The sequence below is a fragment of the Rattus norvegicus genome, chromosome 11 (assembly GCF_021556685.1).
Source record: "Rattus norvegicus strain SHRSP/BbbUtx chromosome 11, alternate assembly SHRSP_T2T, whole genome shotgun sequence".
In the NCBI taxonomy this organism is placed as follows: Eukaryota; Metazoa; Chordata; class Mammalia; order Rodentia; family Muridae; genus Rattus; species Rattus norvegicus.
Window position 1 is genome coordinate 89,781,106 of NC_141544.1, and position 14,650 is coordinate 89,795,755.

A 14,650-nucleotide genomic window follows, 5' to 3' on the forward strand; every position below is an offset into this window, starting at 1 on the left:
GGGATTTTTAATCACCTAACAAGGGACATAACACTCTCCCTACTTCTTTATATTAAATTATGAAGCAAGTACACTAATTTCATCCACATTAGAATCCGAAACTCACCTTACAGTAAACTCGAATTAGTATGGTTATTAGATGACAGCAATGCAAAAATAAACCAATTCAATAAATTTAAATTCAATTAAATTAAATTGAAACCATGAACTTAAAAGCTTATTACTATAGATAAAGGCCTTTAGGGCTGGTGTAAGAACTGGAGTAAATAGGCATATTTCTTAATGCTTTACACCTAGAACAAGGTAAGCATTGCGTATTATGTTCCATGACTGTCTGTGTCTGTGTGTGCCTGTGTGTGTGTGTGTGTGCGCGTGTGTGTGTGTCTGTGTGTGTGTCTGTGTGTGTGTGCGTGTGTGTCTCTATATGTGTGTCTGTGTGTGTGTGTGTGTGTGTGTATACATATATATGTTTTTGCATAGTATCAGTATACAGGGCATCAGTATTTTTAAGTATATATTGAGTCGCCAATTCATGTTTAAGCATCTGAGCCATACTGTCTTGGCTCAAAGACCACATCCATGCACATAATCAGAACATTGGGTTATATCTTTCTGTTATAATTTCCCTAACTGTAAACTACTGAAAAATGATAATCTACCTTTTTTCTTATGAAATACGTAACTGATAAATGTCGTCATTGAACAGTCTGGGAAAGTGCCAGTTATTACTTGATAACTTGATTACTTCCTAACATAAGAACAAGTTAGCTTCAGCTGCAGAAAGGCTACATCAAAAGGTTATATCTAACATTCTACCTGGGTAAGTCCTGCTGGTTTCCATCAGGATGACACAACCAGCTTTCATTCACAGCACAAGGCCTCTCCAGTTTAAGCACATCCCAAGTTACCTCTCTAATGCACACCAGTTGCTATCACAAACCTTCGGCGTTCCAGTGCTCCTCTTCAGGCATGACCCTACTTTCCCCAGCAGCCTACAGGACAGGGTGCACAATACACAAAGTCATTGCACTGCACTGAACCATCACCAATGCATTCTTTCAGACACATTCGTTCTTTCCACTTACTCCATTTTCTAAGCCCTTCAAATTCTTCAAAAATCTGGGAACACCAATCTTTTATACACATCTTACTCTTAAAGCTATAGGACCTTGAGCCAACTTGGCCAGAGCCAATCGCCTAGCTCAACTGTGGCAAACTCTCTGACCTACCCACCAGGACATAACCTATAGCTGGCCTCCACCTTCTCTGTGACCTCACAGAGGGCACAGTCACACATACCCAGGGGAAGACAGACTCTCTACCCACAAAGCTACTGTCCCTCCTACCTGCCCCTTCTTCAGATAGCTTGATCTACTTTGAGCCTTAGCACACTGTTCCCCAGAAAAGCACTTCCTTCTCCATTCCACATTCTTCCAGACTACAGATGTCACCATAATCTTTTAGAAGGAACTTCCCAATGACCTCCTCAACTTGCCAACATTTGACTTCCTGCCCTTCCAACAGGAACACAAAGGAAATGCAATTGTTCCTCAGTACTGTCATTTATCATGGCACAGAAAATTGTTGGTATGAATATCATTCCAAGCTGGGATTTAAGTCTAGCACATACAATGTCTCTAGCCCATGCAGGTCCTCGATAAATACTTGTTAATTCCACGTATTGATCAAGTCTTAAAAGCTAATTTGATTTACGGACGGAAAAGTGACGGACAAACCAAAACCTTAGTTACCAAATTATCTCCCTATAGTTTAACTTCCCGAACCTTTGCTGTGTTTGACAAAGGTATTGTACACTTTGACTCTTCTGCGGAGTCTGGTTGCCCCACAGTCTCCAATTATGCTCATTACTAGGTAAAAGCTATGTATGGGTCTGCTTCCTCCAAAGGACTTTATATATATATATATATATATATATATATATATATATATATATATATATATGAAGTTCTTCCACAGGTAAAATAGTAGCAATATTACAAACATGTATAAGTACAAGATGCACTCCAACAATGACTTAGTGATAACAATGACAGTGACTTAGGGAAACTGGTTCCTCAAGGGGAGTGAACTAATACCAATAGACTCTCAAGGCAGACCTTTTCCTTTATATCATCAACACCTCCTAACAGGAACCCTGCAATCTTTGACATTAGGAGTAGGGGCATGAACAGATTCTAAGTCCTGGCAATGGTGCTAAAAGCTCTATGTGGAACATATAGGTCACCAATTGTTTTTAATTTTTCTAATTCTATGTGTTACATCTGTGTACCGTGTACTGTATGATGCATACACAGGCAAGGAAAGGACATAAGATCCTCTTCTGGAGTTAACATCAGTTATGAGACATTAGGTGAGCCTTGGCAATCCCACCTGTGTCCTCAGGATGGGCAGCCCATTCTCTTAGTGTCTGAGCTCTCTCTCCAGCACCAAGGATTGATTTTCATTAGAAGAGAAACAAATATCTTAGTTTGATGTGACACAACTTATTTCAAGGCAGAAGTGAAATTTCCAAAGAGCAGCTGTCAAAAGAAGTAATGCAAAGAATTATAGAAGTTGGACAAACCACAATGATTTCACTAATGGATTCATTCCATAGGGTATAAAGAATACTCTTCACTTAAGGATTAATAGCTTCAGAAATTTGGATTTAGAAGATTTGAAACTTTAAAAAGTCCTCTAACATCTAAACAGATACGTGACTCAAGTAGATATTATTAATTCTATGTGACATTATAAAACTAGGGAAATCTCAGAACTAGGTGAACAGTACAGAAAATACAGAGAAAAAAAATCCACCACAATCTAAGTATTTTAGTTGTGTGCTCTATGGAAGTCCTCTAAGTTTTCTCAAGTAAAGAGCAGGAATTATAAGACTGTCCTCTTGACAGTGCAGTAATAAAAAAGGATATGTATAGGTGCTTTTCACATATATGGATATAGATATAGTATAGATATAGTGCCTTATGCTTCCCCAATTATAGCAGTTATACTCATTGTGGAATTACGTTAAGAACCACCAACAGTGCACATGATGCTAGATGCACATGATGTTAGATTATTACCCAGACCACTCAAATACTACTATGATTAAGGTGCAGAAGGAAACTTCTTGGATCTTTCCAAGAAAGAATCATCCCATCTAGGCTTCACTCATTGTTCTCAGGAGAAGTGACATTTACCTCAGTGGATCTGAGAGGAGACAGGGCAGCCGGGGTTCAGCTCCTTGCAGGCAGACTTTAACTTCAGCCTGGGACATCATGCTCCTCTCTGTTTCTAAAGTCTAAAGTGTACAAGATGCGATCTCGTGCCAGGAGAGAACTTCAGGTCACTAATGCTGCTGTGACCAGTAAGGCAAGGCCATGTATCTAGAAATAAAGCAGGAGTCTTTCCATAGGGCTCAAAGCCAAATCCATAAGGTTCTGATAATGGTAGGCTTACACATTGATGACATCTGTCTGAAGTCCATTTACAGACACAGGTGGAGACCTGCATGTTCTATCTTCTGAAGTCACAACAATGAATGTTCGGCTAAAATTTGTTCCTCTGTATTTCATACTGTTTTTCAGGTAACCTTAAGAGACAATGCCAACGGGCTTAGCATTGTTTCAGAGTATTGAGAAAGACAAGAAACTCAAGACAGATCTGATCATGACATCCGGTCATGGGGCTCAGAAGCATCATTTAGCAGATGTGTGCAAGTTTCCGGAGTCCATCTGCACTGCCTTGGTGGTCCACTCACCAGCCTTCCAGGTCCACATAGAACACTGTCCTCTACATTTGAGGAAAGTGAAAGTATGCAACAGAATCTCCTTTTTCTTTGGCTAGTCTCTTTAATATCGATGTCTATAGATGTGCCCCTCCTCTCTCCAGGAACAATGGAACCTAGCATTGTGGAGGAAAATCTTTCCCATCCTATTCTTGACACTCTTTAGTGCCTGCTCTAAACCTTGTTCCTCACTGCCTCCCTCCCCTTCACATTCTCTGTCAGGGCCTTCACTTCCAGAAGGCTTGTTTTTTTCCAGAGAACAAAGGCAGAGGAAATTTATCTTTGCTGTCTTCCCCTTTTTATTATAGAAAAACCAAAGCGCAAGAAAAAAAAAAGTTGGCAGAGATTTCCATTATTAAATGAGACACGGAACACAGGTTTTCTGAAAGTATTCTAACTCTGATGCAGGAGCATGTAAAATGTGGAGTTTCTCCCGCACCCCTGGTTCTGCTCAAGAGAAGAACCTCTGGAAGCTGGCTGCATATATACTGCCACAGCTGTGCAATAGGTAATTCTTCACACTGGATGCAAGTCGCTGGATTGGAGATGACACCAAAATGAGACGTGATACCCATGGACTATGCTGGAGGACAATCCCTTTCCAATTAGTACTGAGAAAGACCAGCTACAATAATGGCCTTAGTGCTTCGGGCTTCTAAGTGTAAGCTTCTGAGTATAAGCATCCAGAGAAGAGGAACCAGGGACAGTGATGAACTGGGGTAAGCCAGATATAGTATGAAGAAGCCATAAGGCCTCAGGGGGACAATTTCCTAGTGTCTGCAAGAAAAGTAAAGAGAACCATCAACAGGAAGAAGGAAAGAGGAGTGAGGGAGCTCACTAAATCCTTGGCCAGTAGGGGCTGCTCAGCGTGGAACTCCAGAAGTTTATCTAAGATAACAAAATTGGCTATGTTGAGTCTTCAATGATATACCAAGCCTCCATGTCACCAGGTACTCTACCTCATACATTGTTCTTCCCCTCTTCTTCAGACAAACAGGTAATCTATTATAGATGTTCACCATCCAACATCAACTTCACCTCTAAAGCCCTGGACAGACTTCACTAAAACAAAACCAATAAACATTTCTTTATTGTAATAGAATTTAGATAAATAGGATTCTGAATTATATGGTATCTGGTGGTTTTAAAAATAAATAGATTTATTAGCATAGTGAATAAAATATGAAATAGAGGGACAGAATGAGAATTCATTTTGTATCTGTATTCCTGTAAGGCACAACAGATCATCTGAAGAATACACTGGGGGGGGGGGTTCTTCTATAATTCCCAAAGCAATTCAGATGAGCTTACTGCCTCTTAACTACCTCCAATATGAACATTTAGAAGAGTGAAGAATCAGGATGTCTTGGGACATGAGGTCATTTTCTTGACCTTGATACCACATACTGAGAATTCAAGGGTGTGTGTGTTTAACTTTTTATTTTTTCTTTGTAAATTTACATCATTCCCCTTCCCCTCAGACTCACTCTCCACCCTTAAAATCTGCCCTACCTCCACAAAGGAAGACGACCATCTTGTTGTATAAGCTGTAATGGGTCACAATGTGTCACACAGTATACCATTTTGTCTACACTTCTTTGCTTGCAAATGATCATTACAATGAATGATCAATCTGTTTCGAGGCCTCTGACTTCTGCTACTCTATACATAATGGAACCTCTATTGGACTCCTCTTGAATGTCTGTTGTTGATACATGTCATGGAGTTCTTGTGGCTTTGAATCTGTAGGATTAAATCCTGCAGCCCTCTCCATGAGTTCATCAATGGGGTAAATGTTGGAGAGGGCCAATTCAAAGCCCTAGATATGGGCCTGAGAGGTATCTGAACTGGTCATCCTGACAGCTCTCAGGCATCACACTGCTGGGGCAAGATCGCCTGCCATGCCATGCCCTGACTGGCCCATCCAATATCACAGACTGCAAGGGGCAGAGCTAAATGTCCTGTTTCCATGTCCTCAATGCTGTTTCATCTATGTCCCTCACAACCAGAGTGAGTTCAGAGTGCTGCCCAGGTTAGACACAGGGCCTCGTATCCCTAGTGTTGCAGTCAGTAAAAGTCAGAGCAAATTACCCCACTCCCATGACTCCTGGGCCAGATCTCCACCTACCGTAGGTGGCGAGAGATGAGGAAGGTAGAGGGTATCTCTCCCTTGTCAATGCCCCTATACAGGACAGATGGCAGGGCCAGCACTCTCATGATCATACAATTGAGATCAGGTCACTCACAACTCCCACAGCCAGGGCCAGCTCTACTGTGCTTGCTGGGGGGTGTGTGGGGCCAACTCTCCCAAGTACCTCAGCTGGCACGGGGCAGGGGTAGCTCTCCTGCTCTCCCGTCTCCAAGGCTAGTCCTCAGACATCAACATGTTCTCAGGTGGCAGCCCAGACCAGAGATGTCCATCTGGCCTTTGCTGCTACAGGGCCATGCATCCAGATATGGACAGATCACCACCCCACTATGGTTCCAGGTGTAATCGGGGCTACTCACAACAGTCTGTTCCTCACTGCTCTCAAGTCTCCAAATCTGACTCATTTCATTCTACCCAGATCCGTCTGTTTCTCTTTCTCTTCCATTTCTCCACCAGTTACGTCCTTCTGTTAGTGGTGTCTGGAGTCTCAGGACTGCTGTGCATTATGGCACCAGGTAGGGGTCATCTTGGGCATAGAATGTAGCATGGGCACCCTCAGCAACTGACTGGTGGGCATCTCGGGCCAGCCTGCTGTTCAGGTGCCAAGGTGCAGGACTGGTACTCTTTTGTGCTCACCTCTTGCCTGGGCCACCCATGTAGCCCCAGGCATGGGTCATCTGTGTCAGCTCACTCTTGCTGAGCCTTAAGAAGCCACAGGTGGGCTTAATCTAGTGTATCTTTTTAAAGTCTGATTATGTTCAATACTTCTTTATTACTGAAGAATTAGCTCAAAGTATTGTTCGCAGCAGCGCTATGTTAACATTTTTTAATTACGATAGATATTTCCACAGTATAAGCACCTTGTTCTATCTAGAGTGATGACATTTAAACAAAGAAAACTATTACAATAATACTCTACCCCCTCCACAGCCAGTTTTTCGATTAAGATCATGGTGCTTTGGAAGATTACCTTCTTTGCCACAACCATGTTTGGAGAAGTGCCTGGGTTGGTCTGAACAACAAGACATTCCCAATCATGCAAGGGAATGCAAGAAAAGCAAGAAGGCTAGGTGGGTAACAAGAGCTAACTGGAAGATTCCACTGTGTTAATGATGCTACAACACCACCAAATTCACAGCTCCACATAAACAAACAAGCAAAAATGTTCTACTTCACATTTTATAACAACTAGGAGAAGTTGACGCCCAGGATGATGATACAGCAAGTAGCATTACAGTTTGTATTAAACGTACATCCAGATTCCTTCTAACTGACAAAGACAGAAGGGAAAGAGTGAATCAGAATGCAGACAATAGCAACATTTTATGATGTCACAGTTACATGCTCGCCAGTATGTATTACATCCATTATGAACATGTTAATCCGTCACAAAGGGCTAGTGATTACTACCTGGGCGAGTAGAGTTGTGGGAAGAGCGGAGTGTGAGGAAAAGACTTTTCTCTTTTCCACTTATTCTCCAATGCTCTAATGTAAAAAGATTGAGTATGTCATACAAACGTATGCTTTAAGAAAGCTAAAAAGCAGGATGTTCACCAAGAGCACTAACGTAGAGGATCAATGAGTGGTCCTGACAGAGCAGGTGACGAACCACTAAACTGACGGGAACAGGGATGAGCTAAGCTCTGCCATTCAGAATTAGGACTTGACATGGCTCAGTCCACTTGTGTGCACGGAGGATGTGCCTTTCTGGCCAGCCATCACAAAGCTGCAGCCACGAAACAGAAAATGACTCTGCGTACTGCCAAGCACCACATAAACCTCAACAACCTTCATTACTACTGCTCCAGTCTTCTGACCTCCCAAACGCTCCGGGAGAGACACTGCTAAATTATGATAATAGGTCATTTGTTTGCAACTCCTCCATTTGAGCTGTACTGTTTTATCTCCTCTGTATTCTTTTACTAGGGTCTGAAATTAAAACAAACATCAAACAAGGCCGTAGGATTTTATTTTATCTGCCACATATTGCTGTCATTAAACACACTTGAAATGAGTGGGTTTAGTTCAAGTAAAACTGCTTCTCTCCCAAACTCAACAAACACGAAGGGGGGAGAAAAGGAAGTGCGCGCTGAATTCAGAAGTGCAGCACGTTGCATTTCAAGGAGATCCATCTGGCAGGCTGACGTGGTAATAAGTTCCTGTAGTTGTCAGGTCAGGCAGATTACAGATCCAGCCTGTCAATTCTTCAGCTGAAGTTTTATTCTGTTATTGGTAGCTCATTATAAAACACACACAAAATTCTGCTTGTTATTCTGTATAAGAAAACTGTCTTCCTTCCTCCTTGGCACTGATAGAGAAGGCCAGAGTGTGCTCCTCTAAGGACTGATCACAGAATTTTATCTGCAGGGACTCCACGGCATGGAAGACCAAGAAAGAACACAACAATGTACCGTCTCAGCCAACTTCAGCCCAGAGGAAGGATGGACACTCGTGACCCCCTAGATGATACTCAAGAGAGTAAAAGATGCTGGAATGCTTGAACTCTCTCAGCTAACTCTAGCCTTCTCAAATGTACCAATCTACTTATTCAGTCTATATTCAATGCTCTTTGAATCATCTCTAGATCATTTACAATGAGCAATGAAACAGGAATAAGCAGTTGGGACTTGACAGAGGTAGAACAACAGGAAACAAGTATGCACTCACCAAGGACGAGTGCAGTCTTTAATCCCCAGCCCGCGTGGCTGAGCTGACAGATTAAGAACACAGAGAAACAAACTTTCCTGTCAAGAGAATGACAGAAGACGTTTTTATAGGCTTACGGCAACAGTGGAATGTTCTACTTCATTTTCAGGTAAGAAAATGCAGGTTTCCTTAAGAACTGACACACTGGACATTATCTTTCAGTTCCAGGAGGGTTTGTGTCTGCGAAAGTAACCTGCTTAAAATCCAGGCTCCCCAGCACTGATAGAGCATATATGGAAAAGTGATTTCAACTCTTGGCTCATTTCTTTACATCTAAACATGGATACGAATACCCTTATCTTCCGAAGAACCTTCAGGAGCAACAGGTAAATGACAATCTGTAAACCGCAATTACTAGTTAAAGGCATCGAATCATGTTTATCAAGCAGGAAACGTACTCCTTAAAGGTACGACTTTTACATCAGCTGGACAATGAATATTATTTGTTAACCACATATCGTAGGTAGAGAACCTATGTTCTTACAAAGGGTCACATGCAAAGATGTTATGTATGTGCGGTCCATCCGGAATGCAGATGAGCCTCTTAAATGCCTATGGCTGGATTACAGACATGCCCTTTGTGCAAACAATCCTAAACAATGATGGCTAATTGAGGGGCAAACAAAGTGATGAATCAGAGAAAGATTTGATAGAATGAGTCAGAAATAAAATATGCCCAACTCTTAGGATAAAAAAAAAACGATTTAAGAGCACCACAAGGAAAATGAAAGTGTCTGTCAGTTCTGTTCAGTGGGACAGAGAGTATGGTGTAGTGCAGTGGGGTTCAGTGCAGTGAGTACAGTGAAGTGCAGTGAGAACAGTAAGTGCAATGGAGTCCAGTGGAGTGCAGTGAGTCCAGTGCAGTGCAGTCCAGTGCAGTGCAGTGAGTACAGTGCAGTGCGGTGACTGCAGTGCAGTGAGTCCAGTGAAGTGCAGTGGGTACAGTAAGTGCAGTGAGTACAGTGAAGTGCAGTGGAGTCCAGTGAAGTGCAGTGACTGCAGTGCAGTGCAGCATGGGCATGCTGAGTGCAGTGGGGTTCAGGGCAGTGAGTACAGTGGAACACAGTTTGTTCCTCAGTCCATGCAGTTCAGTGAAGATCACCAGAGGCAGTTGAAGCTAGAGAATGAGAAGCAGCAAGATGATCAGAACAAATTGCACTTAGTTTGTGGCCAAGCAGAGCAATTCAGTGAGAAGCTAAGAGAAACCAAATTGAATCAGTCAGCTTGAAGTTCGAGCCAGAACGCCTGAGTTGAACCAGCTAGCCAGAGTTCAAAAAGAATTAAGAGTGAGATTATTCAGCAGTAAGCTTCCAAGAGGACAATTATATCAGGTAAATAAAAGTTACTTATACATAACTTGTTATTCTAGAAAAGGAAGAAAAGAGAAAAGAAATGGACTTCCTTTTTGGAACATCCAGAATCTCATGCCTTAGCAAATGGTCCTGAGTAACCTACACAGCTCTGGAGAGACCTACCTCATAGGAATGCCATTTAAATATGAAGAAGCTGACATAAGCCAAAAGGTAGATTAATGTCAGAGATAGGGTTTGAGGGCAGGTCTGCAGGATCCCATTTTAGATGCAGAAGACAATGAAGCCACAAAAGTATAATGAACATACAAACAAACTAACACCACAGTGTGACAAAGAATGCCATGAGACCCAATGCCTCAGTAGAAATAATGCACAGTGATTACTGCAGACCCCTTTTGCTTTCTCATTAGTGACTTGGAAAGTACTTTGGTGGTACCATAAGCCAGAGAAAGTCCATAGAAGTCCCTGGACCAAACAGGGCATGGGAACTGGGTAGACTGGCTGTGACTGCGAGGACTGTGAGACTTCCTCCGTGCATTCTCACCGCTAACTCTGACCTCCTAAAGAAACCTCCATGCTCATTCCTGTCTTGCTTATCAGAGAAACTATGGTCTAGAGATATACAATACTCTCCCAGCAATCTCACTGAGGTGAGTAGTAGAACCAGAATCTAAGTCTAGGTACAGGCGAGAGAACAAGGGCTCTTTCTCTTTGTCCCTGGGGAGTGCAGGCCTGCAGACAGAAAGGTCTCAGGGCCTGGAAGGAGGAGGTCATGAAAGGAGCTATGGACAGCCAGCAGGCAAAGAAGAAAATGGTTTGCAGAACAGTGCTACATTCATATTTTCTAAAGTGGGTTTATGTGAGAGGTGTTTTTCTTTTCTCTAATGAGAAGCTAGATGATGGCTGGTACCTTTTCTTAAGTAAAAATACTGCTCTTCCTGGCACTGACGTAGAAAAAGAATAACCAACCATTGGCAACTGTAACTGGAGGGGTTTGTACAGAGGCTAAATTGAGGCCTTGTCATTTAGTTTTGGGTAAAATCATCAAATTTATGATTGTGAAAATATAAGAAGGAGAAACAGCACTGTCAAAGGTTTGTCTTACTGAATGGGTGCTGTATGCTCTAGCTTCAGGCTTTACCACAGTCCCTGTCATAGCCATCCATCCAACTTTCCCACTGACCCCTTGGTCCAGAGTCTCTTTCAGTTTGTGCACATCTGATCCTCTTACATGGTAATGAAAGTCTGAAGAAGCCACGTTACATACACAGCTGATGCCACATTTAGGGCTCAGTATTTTACCATCGTAGAGCAGCCTTAGGGAGCCATACATTCTGAATGTGTGAACGATGAGACACCTTCTTCCATGGTGAAGGTCACTCGTAAGATGGAGACTAGGCTACATGCCGTTTAGAAGAAACTACCGCTGTGTCTCACCCCAGAACCCCCATCTCCTACACTGGGAGCCTGAGTCGCCGCAGTTCACTCCTTCATCTCCCTGCATCGCACCTGGGACACTGCCGCACAGACAGAGGCAAGGATAAGTCCAAAGTCTCCCGAGGAGAGAGGGGCAGAACAGCACAGATACAGAATTTAGAGACCTTGGTTTCATAACTTTATATTATCTGCCCATGCATAATTAGAGACCATTACTTAATATTCTTTTAGAATCAAAACCATATCTTCCTTCCATTGTATTTACAAAAGAGAGGTAATGTTCTCGATGCCAACGCAGTCGTGTATACAGTAGAAAGAATAAACTCGTACACAATTTGCATGGCCCTGTGATCTTTTACCGTCAACTTTTGGTAACACAGGATTTTATTCAGCCAACACTTAAGAGAAACAAAGAAACAAAGAAGACAAAACCAAGCAAACCAAAAGTGGTACAAATGCCAAATTAACTATGGCCTGGCAGTCTAGCGAATGGAGTTTATTTTTTAAAACAGAAAAGTTAATTAGGTAACAGAAGTTCAGACAACGGCTTGGAGCAGGGCCCTGCCCTGGGCACCGAGACTGTGGCCACTTGCATTGAATGATCACTTAGGGCCACAGACTCATCCAGACAAATGGAAAAACCAATGTAACTGAATAAACACAGAAAAAGAGCACAGAGAATGCCTGCGCCACCTTAAGCCCCACCAAAGGTAAGAACTGTGTGTTTCTAATTTTGATCTTTACACATTTGGTCAGACCCTCTTCAGGTATGTTCTTCCTAGGCTCTGGAATTAACTGTGCTTGGGGCCTCTTCACACACGCATAGTCTTTGCCTCTGACATAAGTTCTTCTGTTCCTCTCCATTGCATCAATATATTGTCTCAGCCCTTAGACAGTCAGTAAGCGGTAAAGTTTGAAAGTTCATTCTGCTGACTCCTAGCCAGATATTAAGAGGAGATATTGACTTTGAGCCTCAAATATATGTCTATTCACTTGAAATTGGGATTCCAACTACAAATATAACATATGAAAAGTCAAATTCTTAATCATCCTCTCTCCCTTCCCCTGAAATACAAAAACAAACAAAAAGAGGTAACAAAAGCTAGAAAGGTGGCTTATTCGATAAGAGAAGTTGCTTTTAAAGCAAGAAGGCTGCTTTCAGACCCCTTAGCACCCACGTGAAGTCTGAGCACGGCCCAGCACTTGGAAACAAAGGCAAGTGGATTGCAAGAGTTCCTGAGCCTGCTGCTCTAGCAAAAAGTGAACCTCATGTTCAAGTGACACACAGTGTCTCAAAAAGTAAGGTTGACAAAGGCTGAACAGGCAGCGCACAATGGAGCACTTGCTGCTCTTGCCGAGGCCCTAGGTTCTGTTCCCAGTACCGACACAGTGTCTCACAGCTGAGATTGCAGTCCCAGAAGATCCAGGCAGGCATGTGGTGTGCAGACATAAGTACAAGCATGCAAAATGAGCATGCATATACATAAAATAAAAAATTGCAGAGAAACATAGAGGAAGATACCCAATATATTCCTACGGTGTCTGTGTGCATGTGTGCGTACACAAGTCACAAATACACACATGCACAACTCCACCACCAACAAAAGTTTAAAATAAATTTCAAAATGAAAGCATCCCAAATATGGAAACCAAATGCCTGCTTTTTCTACCTGCTGGCACCTCAGTGAGTGGCTCACTACCATGTCCCATCGGCCTCCAATCTTGTTGCTCGGGCCATCAGTCCCAGATCTGCGAACCTGTGCATCTTCCGATCTGCAACAAGCCCCATTGCTAGAGTCCTGCCAGCTTTCACATCGAGGTAGTTTGGACTGTCACTGCCTGCTGCAGCTTACTCTCCGGCAGGAGGCTACCATGACTAGAACACTTCTCATCAAAACCTCCAGATGTCCTCCCACTCCCTCTATGTAAGAGCTAGAGTCCAGAGCCCTGTGCAGGGACCAGGAACTGCTTTCCTCCTCACTGTACCTGTTACTTAGCCTCTTGATTCACAGAAGGCTGCAGGCAACCCAGGTTGCTTTCCATTCTGACCCATGCCATTGCTGGCTATAAACTGTGCCCTTTTCTCTCTGATCCCCCAAAATAACAAAACATTGACATGTGCCTGTCTGGAACATACTGTGGCATGTGTCAGGTAGCACGTTTCACTACAACCTAGGTGGGGATGCGCCAAAGCCACCTCATACTAAGTCTCTTCCCATAAACCCCAGAAAATGCAGCCGCCATCAGACCATCCCGATCCCTCTATGTTTTACCTACAATTCTCTCTCTAGCATTTAATTGGACTTTAGTATGTAACGGTCTGCTTTTAAACCCTCTCTGACAGGCATGTGAACTCTTTAATGGCATAGGTTTTATGTTTTTTGAGGTTGTACCCTACCCATCCAGAAAAGAGTCTGCCAACCAACAATGTTCACCAAGCACGTCATAAAAAGAGATGAACAATTCCTCTGGTTACTTCTGTTGCAGCTCCAGAAATAAGACGTGACTGGAAGAATTTAATAGCATAGAAAGTCACATAGCAATGTAATGACCTTTAGACGCAGGTTTATGTTTTACTCAATAAAAGCAAAATATTCTATGTTACCATAGGCTGGGATTGTGAGTCACAGATCATGAAATTGGGACTCAGCTGTGCTGGACTGGAATGAGAGTGACCAGGTGGTGCAGGCTTCCTCCAATGCACTGCCCCTCGTGGGCCTCGGGCAGCACAGAGAACTCCACACACGTGGGACTTCCTACTTCTGGGACTTGGTATGAATTCAACTACAGCTCATTCAAAAGATAGTGTCTCGGGGTTTGTTTACAGGACATATTTCACTGTTGTCAACTCTATTCGCGAGTTAAGAAAGGAGTCACATTTGAAATTGTGTGGCATTTCCAGAAAACATTATGCCACATCACTAACACAGAAAGTAGGCAAAGAAGGTTCTTCCTCTTCACAACCAGTGGGTGTGAGATATCACCCAACTACAACATAGAAGGGAAAGGATTCAGGATGCTGAGCTCTTCCAGAAAAGAAAAAAGTAAAATAAAATAAAAAGCATCCCATTCACACATGAAGAAAAATGGCACTTTTCCTTTAATGCACTCATTTCCAATGCTCGCTACACAAACTCCCAGATAGAGGGGAGTGATAGTCAGTGTTCTCCTGAGTAGTAGAGATGACCTTTCCAAATGCACCCCTCCTCGTCTCCCCCACCCCCAGCCTGCGATCCCATAGAGATCAAAGCCAGCTTG

General features: G+C 42.8%; 1 protein-coding gene across 42 annotated transcripts in view; it reads right to left on the reverse strand.

Moving 5' to 3' along the window:
- Positions 1–14,650, reverse strand: part of Lpp (LIM domain containing preferred translocation partner in lipoma) — a 633,326-nt gene that overhangs the window by 297,730 nt on the left and 320,946 nt on the right. For 2 of the 42 annotated variants that reach the window (NM_001437732.1, NM_001437731.1), the window contains 2 exon segments: positions 941–992; positions 1,086–1,222. In NM_001437732.1, coding sequence (NP_001424661.1) covers positions 941–992; positions 1,086–1,090 — 57 coding nt within the window. In that variant the 5' untranslated portion in view covers positions 1,091–1,222. 42 annotated transcript variants of the gene reach the window in all.